Raw genomic sequence first — 19,869 nt, 5'->3', positions numbered from 1 at the left:
TCCGCTCTCCTCAGGAGTGATTCCGAGAAAGGGGGAGGAAGAGGAGGGGGAAGTTGCGTCTGTATGCTTTCTTCTTTCTTGTCTGCCTCAAGTGAGATATCCGCAAATGAAGCGAGGAGGAGAGAAAGCACAGGAGGTGTGAGACAGGCAGGTGCATATGTGTGGTCATTGGTAATGAGAACTGTTACAGGTTCACCAGCTTTATTGATGTTAAAATGTTAACATGATGTTCCTCACATTAAAGGCTGGGTTAACCTTTACAATTTATTTCAATATTAACTGATAGAGGAAAAAAAGATTTCAAAGTAATGCATGCAAATTATTGCAAATTACTGGTCACAGGATGTCAGCCTCATTTGCATAATGTTCTTATTTCTTTTTAAAGTTTGAACCCTATATTTTTTTCTGGTCAGTCCAGCATTTTCTGCAATCCCACAAGCTCCGTGTTCTCGTTGAGAAAAAGTCATTTGTTGCTCAATAAAAACAACACGCCAGTCAAACCAATGGGTGACTAGGTCTAGTTATAATGGCAACAGTCTGTAGTCCTCAGTGCGTTTTCAATCTGACAGAGACCATTTATCAAAGCGTGTCTCCGAATTCCTAGAGTTATACAACTTCACTTTGTGATCCTTCTTGGAAAAAATCTCAAGCATGGCAGAACGATGGGAATAGTGATTATAAAAGGAGTCATTTGTTTACATATTCCACATTCAATCCAATGGCACATGATAGTACTGCATTTTTTCCTTGTGCTTCTCTCTTAAAACAGAATCCTTGAACTGAATTAGTCTACTTGTCCAAATAAAGCATTAATAAACTGACCCACTTTCATTTTGAGCTCATCGAAGATATCATTAACAAAACAATATTCTGCTTTGCACCTTCAATGTTCCAGTACCTGTTAGTGGAAATTGTCTGAGAGGATGGTGCTTGAATGCTGATTATAGATTATAGCGAGCCATAGCGTTAAGTGTGGCATGATGTCACAAGTGCACCCCTCTTTTTCACTAAACATGTTTGATATTCACACCTACGAATGTTCCTGACACTGATGCATAGTGGCATTGGGAAAAAGTAATCTAGTATGAAATGGAATATATTTGCCTACAATAAACAAGAAACCCTGTCTGAATGTATACATTGAAAGAAAAGTTATTTAGAATTTGTTATCAGCCCTGAAGTGTTACTGCCTTACAAATAAGCTTTAAAATGCAATCCCTAGCTATAAAACGAATTAGTGAAATTTGGAGATTAATGTAACTTTTTTTGTTTTTCTTTCTGGTCTGGGTACATCTATGGACAGAGCTGTCACCACCATATCTCTGTGTTTAACCATGCTGAACAGAAGGTGATCAGACACAGACAGCAGCCGTGATGACATTCTAGGATCAATTCCTTATTGTGATGAAAAACACTGCTGGGTTTCGTATCGCCTCTGACAATCATCTGCCAGTCGAGGCGAGATAGCTTTCTCTGTCCTCTTACATTGAGTGCAGAGAGCTGGCTGATATAAGCGATTCCGTTTAAGCATAATAATGGATACCAAGAGTCAGGAGGGAAGCAGGCCCCTTCTTCTGTCATTTATAATGAACACTGAGGGATAAAAACTATTTTTTTTTTGTTGAACATATCTCCCCCTTGGATCATGAGAGATGAGAAGGCCTGTCAAGTTGTTCTAGGTTTTGCCCTGTATTCAGTGTTATGCCCAAACTTGAGAGGCTGGAGGGCAACAGAGGACGCTTGGACAACTCAGATTCTTTCTTTATGTCTTTATTTTCTGCTCAGCAGTTATTTATAAGACACTTTTCGTCAGATTCTCATCAGGTTGAAAACCTTCAAACACAGGACAAACAAATGTTAGTTCACATGCAAACAAAATCACAAACATTTTGTATGCCTCATTGCATTATTTCTAATAATAATAATAATAATAATAATAATAATTCAGTCACATTCCATTTTCAGGGTATTATAATTCAAATGATAAATTGTGAGTTATTCTACAAAGCATCATTAACTTAAATGAATTAATAAGAAAGTCTCTTTCTCTACTTGAAACCATAGCAACCCAATAAACCTCACTGAACACCATCTGCGCTCTCTAAAATATACACTAAACAAACGGAGCGCACACAAACCACGCTGCGTAAATGCCGTTGATTGCGCAACAGCACTCTCACACAATAAGGCAACAGATCAAGAACGCAAAACGCAATAAACAACGGAGAAACATACCAACGGCGTCTCTGGAGCCTCACACACACTGTCAACACACAACTTCTCCCTCCGTGGCTTTGGGAACAAAAGACCGGCCATCATAATTCCTGCCCCTTTTGTTGCCGTGTTACCGGAAGCAGCATTAATATTTTGTACTAACTGGCGCTTCTCATTTAGAAAAAGTAGCCTACGCTATTCAAAATAAAACGAATACCCCTCCTGGTATTGAACAATACTATAATAATAATAATAATAATAATACTCTAAACGAAAAAACATACAAACAATTATTTATCCGTCCGTTTTTATCAGATATTATTCATATTGACTTTCGTCTCGACAAGGCCCTTGCATGTTTCTAAGTTTTATCACCCTCTAAATATTAGGGGCTGCTTACTCGTCCTTGCTAGTGTCTGTCCCTGTAGCCCAGGAGGCTTGACCAGCAAGATAAACACTAGGCTCTCATTTCCAACTGGACAGCTTTCTAATCTCAACCACGCTTCAGATTTATTGCCACTCGTAACAAATGAATATAGATGGGAAATGACAGCAGTGGCATCCTGGCTTTCTCTCCTTACCCATGGAGAATACGCTCAATACCTCTAATCTGTGGCCCCTGCTTGATGTTGGACAGATAGTGATGTAGTTTATTAGGGACAATGTTATGGGTGCTAAGCAGCAGTGAAACATAATCCATACAAATATACTGTTTATATGGGATTTATATCTGAATAGAGGCCATCTGTCTTGGCAAATAGTCGGTTAGGCTCGAGGACACAGAAGTGTTTGTACAACCTCATTCCTCAGTAACAATTCTAACTGTTTACTTTTTCCTACTGAATTTATTTTTCATTTGCTTTGATTCTGTCTCTATTGGTGAATGCATTTGGGTGGCAGCAAGTAAATATCAGCTTAATATCTGTCTGGGTTCACTTGCGACAGTGTGAAACAGGAAAGAATGAATACGCTTGTGGGTGCCTTTCATACTATCGCTAGAGAAACATTTGCATTGCCATTTACAGTAATTACTTCAACATCAACTATCTAACTGGATGCAGGTTCAATTCCTTAAACGCCACTGCAGACTTCCTCCTGGTCACGATATCAAAAAGGACTTTGAACAGATTTGACCATGGCTTTCCTTTAAATAGATCTTGGTTCTGTGGGAACATATAAGTGATAATTGCTTAACAATACTAACTTTAGTAATGTGTTTTCATTACATATACAGCACTTTGGCTCGACCAAAAATCGCTTTTAAATGTGCTTTATAACTAAAACTTGATTTGATTTGATTTATATTTTTCAAAGATTAAATTACAGTTGGTAGGAGTAGGTGAAGGTCATCACATTATTAAATATGATCATATAGATTCGATCAAATAACTGTGAATGAGAAAGAAAAGCATAATAAGAGTGCATTGACCCAGACACGTTGTGCCTCTTCACCTAATACATCTTAGTTCTTACTCTTTTCCCTCACTGATGGTATAGATGTAATTATGTTGTGTGTAGACGGTGGAAGCAGGGAGAGGCATACACGTGCCTTGATCCCTGCCGAGTCGACGCACAACTGTTTATTGGTGTCAGTGCCAGAACACATTTTTAGGAGCAATGCGCTCATGGTATAGATGTGGCGCATACATCTTAGTTCCTACTCTTTTCCCTCACCCTATCCTAAGGGAGTGCATGTACGAAGACACGTTATGCCTCTCCACCTCTGTTCCTTATTTCTTACCTGCTACCCCTTTCCCTCACCCTATCCTAAGCAGTGTTCATTTTGGCAGCTGTTTTTGATTTAGTCTTAGTCTTAGTCTTTAGACGAAAATGGTTATTAGTTTTAGTCACATTTTAGTCATTCCTATCCTTCGTAGTTTTAGTCTAGTTTTAGTCGACGAAAACTCAAAACGTGTTAGTCTAGTTTTAGTCGACGAAAACTCAAAACGTTTTAGTCTACTTTTAGTCGATGAAAAATTACATTTTAGTCAACTTTTAGTCAAAATGTTTTCTCTCTTTAAACTAATTCAGTTAGGCAAATACAGGTATCTGACATTGTAATCAATGTGACGGCATCAAGTGTTGAAATTCGTAAAGCAACATTTCATTCTCTTAACACTTTACTTGTGTAATATATAGGGATGGGTATCGCTAAGGTTTTTAACGGTACTACTACTCTTATCGAAACTGCTTATCGATCCGGTACTTTAACGGTATTCTTGTAGGTACTTTTTGTTATTTTTTAAAGGGAAAAACTAAACAAATTGTTAACCGAATTAACATTGCTTTATTTACATGTGAAATAAATAAATAAAATATGTATAGGTTGAGGTACTTGTACTTTACATTTAAATGTTTTGCTACTTAGTTCTTCTTCTCCTCTACAGTTCAGAGGTAAATTATGTACTTTTACTCCACTACATTTATTTAATACCTTTAGTTACTTCACAGATCTGGATGAATGATGTGAAATATATTCAAGTGTTAAATCAGACTTTAGTTCCACCTGGAGTAAATTCACAAGCTACCCTGCAGTATACAAAGTCATTCAAACTAGCTGCACCTTTACCAGCTTTGAGAACACTTTAATGATCAATCATTATAAAATATATCATATTATTATGGAATGGACCAATCTGCACAATGACTACTTTTACTGTCGCTACTTTTATACTTTTACTTGAGGAACATTTTGAATGCGGGACTTTTACTGTAACAGAGTATTCATACACTATGGTATTTTACTTAACTACAAGATCTGAGTACTTCTCCCACCTCTGCGCACCTGATGTGATAACGTTACTCGTAATTGGCGCAACAGAGCTACGAGTTAAGGAAGTCGAAAATTGTGCATTTTGGCCGGCTGTTTGGACAGACTACTCTACTCGTGTCAACGCGCTTACGCCATAACACTAATGGCAAACAAGCTTTTTCCACATCGAGCCTTGTAGAGTGTCTCTATACTTCTGAACGCTCCGTCCCCGGCAGATCTCTGTGTGCCGCTGCAGCGTGTCTGTTAGGCCCCGCCCCCCGCACACAGAGAGACACAGGGGTTGCGTTCGAATACTCCAAAAAAACAGCTCCTAAATTCTAACCCTATCGTCTATTCCTTGACCTCGGAGTGAAACGTCATGGGGTTAAGGGATAGTGGATAGGAGAATTCAAAAGGATTTAGGAGAAGAGACTGCGGCACTTTAGAGAATCCGACTGCACTTTCACTATCCGACGTGTTTATGATGCGCCAGCGGAGGTCATAAATGTGCGCCTGCTGCTGTGGGGAAACTATGGAAACTACAGTTTTCTATACAGCGGACTACAACATGGATGTTTAATAAGAACGAGGGACTACTGTAAACTCATCTAGAGACTCTGCACCGTGCTCTGATGCTGTTGTTTTATGCTTTATGAACAGGGACAACAGAGAAACATATTCTTCATGACCAAAGTTGGAATTGAAATAAAAAAGGAAAGTGAAACTTATGCTCGTCACCCTCTCCCTCCGGTCCACATTAATACAAATGATCCCAATACGTATGATTGTATGAAAAGATCTTAAAATCAATACAAATGTATTTATTATAAACGTTAGTCCTTAACATCTATCACTGTGTATATCACCATTCAAACATCTTTTAAAAGTTGAACAAACCCCACACAGCTCAGTAAAGACTGTGAAATGTTGACTTTATTTGATCATTTCAGTAAAAACTAACGTTCATATTTCTCTTTTTGATTATAATACTGATGAACGTTCAAAACAAAGCACTTTGGCAACTTACCACATACGTTTTAAATTGCTTAATAAGCACCGTAACTTTATACCGATATCATTTCTCGTTCATAATCGGTTGTTTCCGTGAACGGCCGACTGTTGTGTGACGGCAAATGCTGCGGCCGCAAGGCATTGTGGGGCAGCATTTTCTCCTCTCCTTTCGGTTAGGGAGGTCCAGTGGTTCCTAGGCTAAAGGAGGTTATAAAGGAAGTTTGAAACCTCCTTTCCTTTTAATTTAGAGAATTCGAACGGCACTTATCATGGCTGCCACTGAGGGACTTCCGGGTCATTTCACTCCGTTAGGAAGGTTCCTAAGCTAAATGGACTATTCGAATGCAACCAGGGAGATCGCTCTTCTGGAGTGAAGAGAGCGGAAATAATGATATTGCAAGTTAGAAACGTAAGATGCATTTTGACAGACAAGACGGACACTTGGGGGAAAATATGCTGCATTTTGAATGTCCGATAGTCCACCATTAACACCTTAGTCCCGTCTCGTCTCGTCAACGAAAACTAAATATACATTTCGTCATAGTTTTCGTTATCAAGAATCTATTTTTAGCTCGTCATCGTCTCGTTTTAGTCATGTAAAAAAGGTCGTTGACGAACATTTTTCGTCATAGTTTTCGTTGACGAAATTAACACTGATCCTAAGGGAGTGCATGTACGAAGACACGTTATGCCTCTCCACCTCTGTTCCTTACTTCTTACTTGCTACCCCTTTCCCTCAACTTATCCTAAGAGAGTCCATGTACGTAGACACGTTAGTTTTGCTGCGATAGGCTTAGACTGTCGGGGGATACCTTACTTCTTCCTTCTGTCTGTCTGTACCTGTGTACTCTCATGTTCCGAATAACCCAGCTTCCCCCACATTTGTGGTGTCTATCTACGCTGGGATCCTGAGTCGTGGCTGATCCTGTTGCTGCGGTCCTGTGTCCTGGATCCTGAGTCATGTGTCCTGGATCCTGCATCCTGAGTTCTGGATCCGGAGTCCTGGATCCTGAATCCTGGATCCTGAGTCCTGGATCCTGTGTCCTGGATCCTCTATCCTGAGTCCTGGATCTGAGTCCTGGACTTCGAGTCGTGGCTGAACCTGTCACGGTGGTCCTGCCTGACTCTCATCATACTACTTCCCTGATGGCTCCCACAGGATTGTTGACATCCTCGTGGATTCATCTTATTATTATAGACACATGCATTTCCAAACATTTGGTCTACCTATGCTGTAAAATGTATTATCTCTTCGATTTACACACGGCATCTATTGCACGTCTGTCCGTCCTGGGAGAGGGATCCCTCCTCTGTTGCTCTCCCTGAGGTTTCTCCCATTTTCCCCTTTAAACTGTGGGGTTTCTTTGGAAGTTTTTCCGTATACGATGTGAGGGTCTAAGGACAGAGGGTGTCGTATTGTCATACTGATATTCTGTACAAACTGAAGTCCACTGAGACAAATGTAACATTTGTGATATTGTGCTATATAAATAAACATTGATTGATTGATTGATTGAAAAGCATACATCTAGTGTTTTAATGACAATATAACTATAAAGCAATATTCAACCCTCACTATGTCTATAAGGATTTTCTGTAGTAGCTTATATTTCATACTGCAGCTTAGCTATCTCAGTCTACCCTTGAGCTGTGGGCTTTGCTGGGGCCAAAATATGCTGAAGTGATGATGTAAAGCCATTCGACGTGTGTTTCATTCAGCCGTTTTACAGACAGCTTGCTAGATCTGTCTAGAGAGGCATTTTAACTGACCTTGTACACAACCCGCAGAGAGCGCTGCAGGGCAGTAGCTCTTCTGCCTTCCTCATTGTTTCATCACTCTCTCAGCACTGCTAAATGTTATCCTGTGCGTTAGGGAAAGCATGGAAATCCTAAAGGGAAATAACTTGAGGAAAACAAGTTGAGGCTCTCGTCTTACAAAATGATCTGAGAAGACACTACATCTTTAGAGCTATCTTGCCTGCAAATCAGGAACATTGCCACACTTGTCTCATTTGTTTCAATTACTTATCTTTGATTGTTTTTCTTTATTAAAACAAACAACACAATCCCTTACAATAAATTAAAACCTTTATTACATTTCTAGATCATGATTATACCCTTAGTTGCTCAGTTCAATTGCGGTTGGTTGCTACTCGTTTTCAATTCGGACATAAACAAAAGTAATACAACCCCAAAACCACGATTAAAAACATTAACTCAATTATATTTTCACAATAACTGCAGGATTCCCAGCTGCCTGCATATCACCAACTATGAATACATATTTGTAGGTTGCCTTTTGTAATGCTTTGGAGAGAATGAACTCAAACACAATAGCACTTCTAAACAAAACACAACCGTTTTTGTTTTCAGTGATGCCTCAGTGTGTTAACACTTCTAGCAGGATTGTTCTCCACAGTCCACACAATTTGCACTGCAGGAACGTTCCCCTCTGTCCTGGTACTGGGCTACCATCCAGTTTGCCATATCAAACAGGGCTCAACAAAGCAGCTGACTAAGAACCAAAATAATGGAGTATGACAACCCAGTGCTTTCGCGGACCTGCCAATTGTTTGTTATGGTGGTTCTGCTTTGTCATCACCAGAGTGGCTATTCTAATCTCTGCCACAAAGGCAACAATAAACTCTGGAAGGCCCCAGGCTCGTAGCGTGCGTGGCCACAGCTCGGGGGAGGTTTTGGGGGTTATTTCGCCAGCAGCCAGTGCTGTACTGCGTTTATTCTAGCATGAGACAGCCAGGGGTGAGCACCCAAGTTTTCACACAATAAAGGTGCTGAAAAGGACCGAGCACTCCGGGGATACCACCAACCCAGGGAGGGAAGCGTACCACCATGTACAAGACCAGCTACCTGCACGAGGTGCGCAAGGAGAAGTATGAGCGCTCAGATGTTTTCGATGAGGAACCTATGGACTCTGAATCCTCTGCGGGCATCTCAGCCATCCAGGGCTGGGAGAGCCTCCAGGAGCTCAACAACCGCTTCGCCCGGTACATCAACAGGGCCCGGGTCCTGGAGCAGCGCAACGCCGTGTTCCGCAAGCAGCTGGAGACGCTGCAGCGGATGGAAGAGGCCAGCGGACTGGAGGAAGCCTTCACAGAGCAGACTGATGTCAACATGCAGCGCATCAGGGAGCTGTCCTCCGACCGGGCCAAGCTGCAGAGAGATCTGAAAGAAGCCTGCCGCATGCTGGATGAATTCACCACCAAGTAAGAGAGTGGGGAAGTATTGTCGATTTGGAGATGTTGTGATTAGAAATCTAAAGAAATGTTCTCGCTATTAAAAAGAAAAGTGATAGAGAGCTTTATCCAAAAAGATGATTTTAATGGTTCTCCAAAATAAAGATTATTTTCAGCAAATCATGAGGGAAACTATGAATTAAGAGATAATCATTGTCAGAATGGATGTAAAGCAAAGTCTATTAATGAATTGCCCCATAATCAGGTCATCATACAATGTGTTTATAAATGCTGTGTTCTGAAAGATGTTTGCTCATCACAAAACAAGCCACTGACTAAATATTGAAAATAAATGTTTTACCATTAAAGGGTAAAGAGTCAGTCCACCCAAATCACACAAAAAGGCCTGAAGACATTTTCTCAAACAACACTAGTGATATCCATGCCTGTACTAAAAATAAATGGAATTTAATTTGAATTGCTCATTAATTATAAGCAAAATGTTATAACATGTAACATTGTCTCCTTGTTGTGTTGTGTACATAACACACTTTCAACACTTTGAATAGAGAACTGTTTGTTTGAAAGAAGTTCCAGTGAAAACTGTTCACAATGAGGTTTGTGAATAACCTCTTTCAAAGGTGTGGTCGCCACAAAGGAAATTCCATTAACCTCAGTGTTATTGATGATGTGGTAAACATTTCAGAGGCACATTTTTTATAACATGGTCAATAATATGGATACATACCATTCAAGAGAAGGAAATATAAGGATTTTATTTTATTGTATTTGAATGAACCAAACCTTTATTTAAACGAGCTACAAAAGTGGTTATAGGCAACAAAGCATCCCTAAATTATTTGTTTAGAAAAATATTAAACAACTCTGGTGTCACTGAGACGTGAAAGACATACAGTAATAGTCATGGTACAATAAAGAACTGAGCCTGTCACAACACAGACATACAATAAGACTCAAAATAACACACAGATTATTCAAGGTAAGTTTTCTTACATTATAAAATACAGCAGCCTAATGTGATAAAGTCAGGCTGTTTACACATACTGAAATGTATACGTTTTCTATTCCAGGTACAGAAATGAATGTGATTATCAAGAGCAGCTCCGGGGCACACTGGAACAATTAAACAAGGTACTGTATGGATTCAATTAAGAATGTTTATAGCATATCAACTGAAATAAATAGCATTTGAATGATTCTGTATCAGATTCTCCAACATGTAAACAAACACCTGTGCATGTGAAACAAGACACTGTGTCAAATAATTACTATTATTAATTTAAAAGTAATGACTACATTTGTTTTATTATGTTTTGTACATATTGCTTAAAGAAATACAGAGATTGAATTAGTACTTTGAATTTTATTTTATGAAAAATGGTTTATGATTACTAAAAATATAACATACCTTAAACGGTACAGTGTTATCTGGCTCTTGATAAACTTTACAGTGAACGTTTATTTCCATTTCCTGTTTGGTTTGCTCTCCTCTCCTATAGGAGGCTGACAGTGCTCTGCTGAGAAACCTGGAGTACCAGATCCAAACCCAGTTTCTGCAGGACGACATCAACTCCACCAGAGACAGGCACAGGAAGGTGAGTGGCCCTCATCGTAAATATCCAAAATAAACTAGCCTGAGAAAGAAAACCTACTGTTGCAACTCCATGGTCTCAAACAACCTGTACACTAACCACACCTTCCAAGACATATAATCAATCAATACAGTTGCCCAAAAGGAAGCTATTCAGATCTCAATCAAATCTTCTTATTGCCATGTTCAAAATAATCTTTTATATAAAAAACAATCATCTTTCAAAACCAGATTTACAATGTGGTTCAAAAGGGACAACACCAACCTAGCTAAAAAAATAAAGAATCATAATGAAATGTCTCATATCAATATCATATATCAATGTTTTGCTATCTTATTATGTTTATCGGAAATGATATTCACGTGGCATTTAGGGTCTCTCAAAGTGTATTTTCAGTTGCAAATATTTCATATAAATTAACATTTCTGGGGATGGAGTTGCATGTAAGTGCTATCCTTATTTGTTCCTAGTCTTTTTTGAAGAGTCTATGCTTGTGCACAGTATACAATATGTATTTTTTCAAAAGAAAGCATGACTAATTCAATCGGAATGCTCTACAAAGCCATGTTTTGTCAGTGGCTAAGGGGAGAGTGTTGTGTTCTTTCAAAAACTGCTCATGTAAAAGCCACCCACTGAATAATGGCTTCAATAACTCATCGTTCAAAGCTGTTTATATGTCTGACATATTGTTTTTTAGAAAATGTAACACAGGTATAGACATATGACAATGAAACACATAGGAGGGACACATAGCGAAATATGACCCTCTGTGCAGGAGAAATGGCTTGAAGGTACATCCCAGCGACCAGAAAAATATGCAATATAAAAAGAAGACTTTCACATAATGCATCTGGCTTACTTAGCATACACTTTCTTGCCTGAGCAATTTCTCCCTTTATATTTCCCCTTGATTTATTAAACCATGACTCTCTCTCTGCTGTCACTATATTATGAGGGAAAGAATAGGCAGCCGTCTCACATGAATATAAGACATTTGCTCTTAGGCTTTTCATAGTGTCGTTAGAAAAGAGGAAATATATCTGTGCTTTATTACTGAGTCTGAGATCATACTTGTACAAAATAGATTTGAAAAGAAATGCGAGCTCCATTATAAAAGTATATTTCCACCAAATGAGAACCTTTTATTGGATATCAAAAACGTAATAAGCAAGAGGTTTGTGATAAAGTGGTTCAGTTTGCAGATGCAACTGCTCAGGGATGTTTTTCCTTTTGCTGAGTTGTATATTTTCCTTTTTTTTTTCTCTCTTTCTCTACAGAACATTGCAGAGATTCAGACCTATGTAAACATTTTACATCAGATCAACCAGACACTTCCCCTTGCTCCCAATGTGTCACTGGGCATCTCTGAGGTGAGGTCATTCATGTTGTCACTGTGTGGGTGTGTGTGGGTGTGTGTGGGTGCTGCAGTCCCTTGGGGAGAAGATGGTGTTTGCATGTGTGTCATCCCTGGCTACGTGTCTGGGGTTGATGAGGTTACTGGCTCCTCAGTCCAATTAGTCGCCTGCGCCTGCATTTGTCTGTATTTCAACTCGTGAGTGTGTGCATGGTACACAAGGACCACAGTTTCAGTGTCAGGACAATTAATGAAGCAAATGTCAGGAAGAATGGCTGTGGATGCTAATTTCTTGCATTCATGTAGCAGATTGCAATTGTATTCATACAAACCTTTCTCTATATCTACATTTCATTCATTTTCATTACATTTCAATCTTTATTTCGAACAGATTAAAAAATAACAAATAAAAATAACAAATGTGAAAAAACAGAATACCGTATTGTTAAAATACAGTATTTATCCACATTCACAATCATATTTATATATTCAACAACAAAAAAAATCTTCATATTAATAATAATAATTAAAAATAAAAAATAAAAATCATATGTGTCCGAAAGGGAGTAGGATGAAGCAAATGCTTATTAATTCCCACCCCTTACTTGATCAATGATTGTCCTTTAAGTAAGGGGTGGGAATTAATAAGCAAGAATTGTGTATTTGTTAAGTAAAATCTCAGTGAGCAGAGTTGCTTTGTTGAGCTGAAATCCAAACAAAGAAGGAGATAATGTAATGTACTATAAGCTATTATAGTCAAGCTGTATGGATTGTGACCTGATTTAATTCATGGAAAACCAATATGTATGGAAATCATGGGAATCCTATAGTTTGGCCTTTTTAATCACCAGATAACAGAATAATTTAAAACCCAGGGAAGGTATACAACACTTAAAACATGTATTCTTGGAATAAACCATTGTTAACCATTGTGTACAATGCGTGTGGCGTGTGGCGCAGTGAAATAGTGCGTTGGTGTTCGGATCAGGGGAGCAGAGGTTCAAACCCCACTGCAGTCAGCATGTCGTTGTGTCCCTGGGCAAGACACTTCACCCCAAATTGCTCCTGGGATTGTCCACAGTATTGAGTATGTAAGACGCTTTGGATAAAAAGCGTCTAACAAGTAACATGTAATGTAATATACATATAAACTGGGGACCTGATTTAATTCATGGAAAAACCAGAGAGTATGGAAATCATGTGAATCCTATAGTTTGGCCTTTTTAATCACCAGATAACAGAATATTTTAAAACCCAGGGAAGGTATACAACACTTTGTTAACCATGAGTATCCAACTGTGGGGGAAACTTCTGAAGCAATTGGAAACAGGACTCAGAGAGACACGAGGAGAGCTGGAGCTTTGATGGCAAACACTGATGGTTTATTTGGAGTTACAGCCGGAGAATTGACAAGACAGGTGGTGTGTCACGAGTTGACCCAGCGGTTGCCAAACCAATTCTGAAGAACTCTTCTGCAGCTCGAGGTTGTGCGTCAGGAAACCTACGTCTCTGAACAGTAAACTACCTCATGGCAGCTTGTGCTCTGTCATAGACTGGCAACAACAATGCGCCCAAGCTGCGAGAGAGAGCTTAAGAGAGATAGCAGCAATACCCAAGGCCGTAGACCTATGCCATGGGAAAGGAGACAGTGAGAAGAGAAAATGATGAACTGTGTCGAAGGTTGAATACCTAAGCAAATGATTCCCTAACACCAACTAAAGCTCTTTGACAGCCACTGTTTTTGGGTTGTGGACACTGCACTCCAAACAATCAATAGGATACACTTAACAGATAGACGAACAGAAAACATAACTGCGGTTAGCAACACAATGTCATAGCTCATTTATATTGAAAAAACAAACAAGAACAGTCAGTAAAGCCTTTAAAAGATAGACTTCATGAAGAGACCTGACTGCAGCTGTGTGTGTAAGTGTGTGTGGTGAAACCTTTATGCTGTAAAGACACACTGAGCCTGTCTGCATGTTCTCATTGTGCTCCCTGTGAGAAGGACCAGGAGAAGCTGCTGGCCCAGAGGAAAGTTCCCGCTCTGCAGAGTCAGCTGGAGGAATATAAGAGCGCCCTCTGCCAGCTGCAGGAACAGAAACAATGCCTACAGACCGAGGTGGGTCACACGGTCACCATGACAACTCAAGGTTCTACTTTATTGAAATGCGTGACATGTCTTCATTTTCTTTGTTTGCTGTTTTATAACTACAAAGCAAATATTTGCTCAGGCACATTGAATAATTATTTCTCAAAGGAACTAGATCATTAGAAGAAAGGCAAAGGACACTCAGAACAGTTCAAGCTCCTGTTTACTGTAACTCATTCATAACTTAAAAAGTAAGACAGCTGTACATTTGTTTGGGCTACAACTGATAACATTTCATTTTATTAATGCATCCAGAAAACATTAATATTTGTGTAGCTTGGACCATCCAATTTTTAGCATTATTCCCTTAAAAAGGAATTAAATGTTTAAGTGACGTAAAATGACCAGTTCACTTTCTCAATTCATTTATATTATTTATTTACATTATGTATTTATTCTAAATGTTGATGGATACCACAAGGCTGTGGCTTTGTTATAATTCAAAACCTGTTCACAAGATAACTAGCGGGGATTCATTGATAGAAATAGAAAATAACAAAACAAATGACAAGTAAGAGAAATACAATTACAAATAAATGCAGCAATACTAAACTTTTCGATTTTTATTGTTCACTTTGTTTTATTAGGTAAGACAAAGCAAGACATTTAATCAGCATTAGCTCTGCAGAAATGTAATGCTAAAAGCTAGATGCTGCAAAAACACCACTAGATGTCAGCAATGACCAGCTCATTACTGCAGAGGAATAGGAGGTTCAGTGTCGGAAGTCTTCCTTCTACTGTGTGTTCAGTTCAATGGAATAGAATATCACACAAACAAATGTGGGTTATATCAAACTCACCACATTGTGAGTCTCTATAGGGTGTTTTGCATTCAAAACAGTGTTGTTAATTTATCTGGAATCAATGTTTTTCTTTATACAATTTTATATAAAATACGTTGGACACAAATTAATTTCAGTTTTTTCGTGCCTTCTCACTTTCATTAGAAACACATACTACTGTCAAATCTCCTCAATGGACTTTGTAATGTTTTAAGTCATAATTTCGCAACTCATTTTCCCCTCTTTTCTTCTCTCAGACTACAGTGTTGGAGCAAACCATCAAAGGTACACAGGAGGGTTATGACAATGAGATCCAGATGTACAACGATCAAATCGATTCTCTGCGCAAGGAGATCGAGGAAGCTGAGCGGTCCCTCGAGAAGTTCACCAATGAATGTCGCCACCTGGCCATGTACCAGACCTCCCTTGAGAATGAGCTGGAGAGATACAAGAGGATCATCGAGAATGAAGATAACAGGTACACTACCTCCAGTGATTCTCATACAATGAAACAAGCTTTATCAGGCATGCAAGGCCTGACTGGAGAATGGCATGTACAGAAATATAGCACTTCAAAAAAGGCTTAAAAATGTTTTGATAAACAGTCATACATTTAGATTTATTGTAAAATTCCTTCATTAAACGGATGCTGAACATAGATTTTGTTTAATTTAAGGTCATGAGACCAGATTCAGAGTGCACAACCCCAGCACAAATGTTTGACTATGTGTCAAAATAGGTTGTGAAATGGTGGTATTATCTTATTATTTGTAGTTATGTAAATATTATCTCCAAACATGAAAGTCTAAATCCTGTTTCATGGACCTTCCCACATCTAACAGGTACAAGATAATCATCTTGTAACTCTTGTCAAGTCATTCTTTTATGTAAAAACAGCAATGTTTAAAGCTTTTGACTCTAAAATATTGTAGTTTTAAAATAACAAAATGGGTCATTTGAGTGGTACAATGTACATTCTTGGTTTGTTTATGTACATGTTGGAACTATGTAAATGTAGAGTGCAGAATCAGCCAGCAGATGGCACTGGGTGACAACAAATGATTACCTCAAGTGCTCTAACACAACAAAAGAAAGAGGGGTTTTGTAATGGCAGATTAGCTGAATGAGAGTTATTTAAAGTTACCTGTTGTTTCTCTTTTTTTAAACATATTAATTACTGATTTTCTCACCAGATTTCTCTGCATAGCAAAGCTGCTGTTGCGTACATGGCTGTAACATGGCTGACATTTCACCTCCTTCTTTCCTGCAGGTTGAACTCAGCGATAATTGGCACCCCCATTACCCTGTTCACCTCTAATTACCACTACACTCACACGCCCACTGCATCAAGCAGGGGCAGAGGTAAGGATATCACCTTTGAATGCACACACAATCAGCCGCCATTAGTAGCGATAACCACACTCTCTCCTAAAGATTCAGCCTTACATAGATGCTATTGTCTTTGGCATCCCAGAACATTTTTGCTGTGTTGCATTCACAACTGACTGATGACCTAATTGGTTTCTAGATATCACCCAGGCTATCCAAGATATCACCAGCATCAAGCCCCGCCAGAAGATCATGGCCAAGAAGGTCCTGAAGAAGAAAGAGCTGAACCCGAAAGATGTGATGGACAGTGGCCAGGAGGAAAGAGATGGTGGTGCTGCTGGAGAGGCACCGGATGAGGAGACAAAGGGGATCCCATCCATGGAAGTGAAGGAGGAGAGCGTGAAGGGAAGAGAGAAGAGATCTGTTCTCACCGGAGTGTCTCCACAGGATGTCCCAGACGGAGCTCAGATCAGCAAGGCCTTTGATACTCTTTGTAACATCGTGAGAGACAGAATGAGGAAGTACAAGAAGCCTGAGCCAATCGCTGACTTCTACACCAAGGGGCGTTACGTTCTTGTCACCGGCGACGGCAGCTACCCGGATCCATGCTTCTGCACCTCAACACCATCAGGCGGACACATCTTCGTCACTATCAGAGATGGTATGATGCCCCCTTATGAGCCTTATGAACCCATCACACCCTTTCCTTCACCCTCACCTCCGATTCCATCTCCTCAGCCCATAGTCGACCCCAAGCCTCCACCTCCCAATCCTCCACCTCCCAACCCTCCACCTCCCAACCCTCCCTTCAAAGGAGGAGGGGGAAAAGGTAAGGACAACGGAGGCAAAGGTAAGCATAAGAACGTAGAGCCTCATCCGAACCCTAAAGATCCGAGCCCCATCCCTTCACCCTTTGGCCCCAAAGCTCCAACCCCAGCTGACGACCCTCGCAAGAATAGCCGAGATGACAATGGGCCCACCCCAAAGCCTGCGCCTCGTGGGGCCAGCAACAGCTCCAGCTCCAGCTCTGGCTCCGGTTCCAGCACCGGCACCAGCACCAGCTCCGGCACCTATTCCCCAGAAGCCATGAGCTACGAGAAGTTGGAGGTGGTGGAGTCTGTGGAGAAGTTCTCCAATGGCCGCAAGGTTCAAGGTTACGAGGAGACTTCCATGGTGGTGGAGACCATGATCGAAAAGTCCAGCAAGAAGAAGTACTGAAAACCCCGTCACCTGACATGAAGAGTCTGTCAACTCCACCAGGGTCACATGGTTAAGGTCAACTAACAAGAACACGATGCTGATTAATACCAGTGTTCCTCAAACTGCTGCAATAAGGCCATGTTTGTCTCTGAAGGAAACCAACCATGTTTAAATACCAACTACACATTCCTGCTCTGATATTCAATGCTCTTCCATTTGATTGCAGTCTCTGGTCTTGCGTCCAGAATAGGTTTTGCTGGTTCATAAGTACTGATGTTGTTGTTCGACTAACACCCATGCTCATGCTATAAGTCCTTTACTGTCTGAAAACTTGGGACAATTTAAAGAAGCTCCATGCCACCAATAAAACAATTATAAAATGAATACAAAACTGAGAAGTTGTGCCACCCCTCTGAACTCTGTCTTAGAACTCCAATTTTCCCCTTTGAGAAGATTTTTACAATTGGATGCCACTGCCTGACCTCAGCACTATTTTGCTGTGAATTAATTTGCTTTGATATATTGAATCATAAATAAAGAATCAAATTTCAATTGATACTGTGTTGATTAATATTGTGTTCTGCTTTCACACACTAAACACTACACACACATATTTACTACCTGTTTTTTTATTAATTAACCCATTCACAGATGTTGATGTCAGGATCCTTCACCCCCTGACTTTTTTTATCAGTGCAGCATCACCCAAAGGAAACTCATTCATGTTTTTATGTGACTTTCAGTAGTTCACAATGTCCCCCATGCATTTAGTATTTCTCCAGAAAAAGGAAAACACAAAGATAATTTGTTATGAAGAACGAGTATAGGGGGTCAGAGAAGATAATACATATTTGAACTGATTAAGCTAAGCAGTCTATAAAAGTCTTAAAGCCCGAAGAGAATACACATGGTGAATGGAAATAAAACATCAGAGGTGCAACTCTCTTCACTGTATTATTTAACTTGCTTTTTTTTCCATTTCTTTAAAATTCGTTAATTGTATTGTATATTATGAGATACTTTCCTTCATTTAAGTCACATTGGTTACTGAGTAAGCACAAAAGCAACATGACAATAATCATGTGAAAAATATTGGCCAAATTAACAGCTGCGACCACAAGAGGGCAGCAGTGACCCGCTGCACTCAGCTGACTCTGGAACAGATAAATGGTAAATGTGTTTGTTTACTGGCCGGATGTCAGGGGGTGCAAGTCTCTGCGGGAAGCGGGGCTAGGATTTAGTGAAAGAAGTGGCCTGCGAAAGTGTATAACGATACTATAAAATGAGCTCTTGCATCGTTATGGTTATGGTTAACATTACTGTGGTCCGGCATAGTGGCAAAGGTTGTCGCTACCTTAATGAATCACGGATTCAATGCAAAGTGAACCAAATCAAACACACCTGCGATACTGCGTCACCAACAGGTGGATTCTGGCTGTAGTTAACATGCTAAATGCTAAAACCATAAATGTTGACTTACCGTGGAAATGTTACCCTGGGTTTATAAGGCCGTTCTGGTCTTTGTGACATTAAATAGCGTTAACTACTTTACAAAGCCTCTTTTACTGTAGCTGTTTTCTGTTAAAACTAATACTTTTTTATATGCGTTACAATGAAAAGACAAGTTAAACCTGGAGCAACATAAGGAAGATTTCTCGGTGCACGACACTCAAAAAAATGCCGTCGTCTTTACGCCAAAACAGGTGAGTTCACCTTTTATTATGCTAATAACTCTGCTGTAAAGAGGGGGCGTTAACAACAACTCTCTCATATAGTAACTATGGCTTGCGTGTGAACTGTGTATGTACTGTATACTGCGCAGTGTTTGTGATTGTCTCTGTCGGTGATGTTTTATAATGTATGTGAAATATTGTCGCGTTCACCCGCCGCGGTCTAAATAGCTGTCTTTGCTGCTTTGTTTAGTTTTCCAAACTACGTCTGGTTGAGTTGGTTGTGTTGTGTGATGACCAAGGTCTGTGATGTTGTTCGATGAATGTGTAGGCCTTTCTTGACACTTGCTCTTAAAAAACATGTAACGCAGTTGTGTAAACTCGGATTACATTTTTTAACAGACCTTTTTACACTTTTTTTACAAGTAGCCAACATTTGTTTTTTTCCAAAGTAAGCCTACTTTGAATGGGGAATACTTCTTTAGGTACAAGTAGGCCTAAGCTCTTTTTTATCTTGAGTATGATTTTGTGATCAAATTCTTTGTGTTACCCTTTCAAATAGTTGGCCCTTGATATGACAACAAATGACCTGCTACTC

General features: G+C 39.7%; 1 protein-coding gene across 1 annotated transcript; it reads left to right on the top strand.

Moving 5' to 3' along the window:
- Positions 1-8,827: 8,827 nt before the first annotated feature.
- Positions 8,828-17,619, top strand: LOC117499910 (filensin). Its single transcript, XM_034152590.1, has 8 exons — positions 8,828-9,201; positions 10,263-10,323; positions 10,692-10,787; positions 12,062-12,154; positions 14,147-14,260; positions 15,330-15,550; positions 16,343-16,434; positions 16,601-17,619. The coding sequence occupies exons 1-8, from the start codon at positions 8,828-8,830 to the stop codon at positions 17,617-17,619; spliced, it is 2,070 nt and encodes a 689-aa protein (XP_034008481.1).
- Positions 17,620-19,869: the final 2,250 nt, after the last annotated feature.

This window comes from Trematomus bernacchii, unplaced genomic scaffold (genome assembly GCF_902827165.1).
Source record: "Trematomus bernacchii unplaced genomic scaffold, fTreBer1.1, whole genome shotgun sequence".
Lineage (NCBI taxonomy): Eukaryota > Metazoa > Chordata > Actinopteri > Perciformes > Nototheniidae > Trematomus > Trematomus bernacchii.
This window is presented reverse-complemented; position numbering and strand designations above follow the sequence as displayed.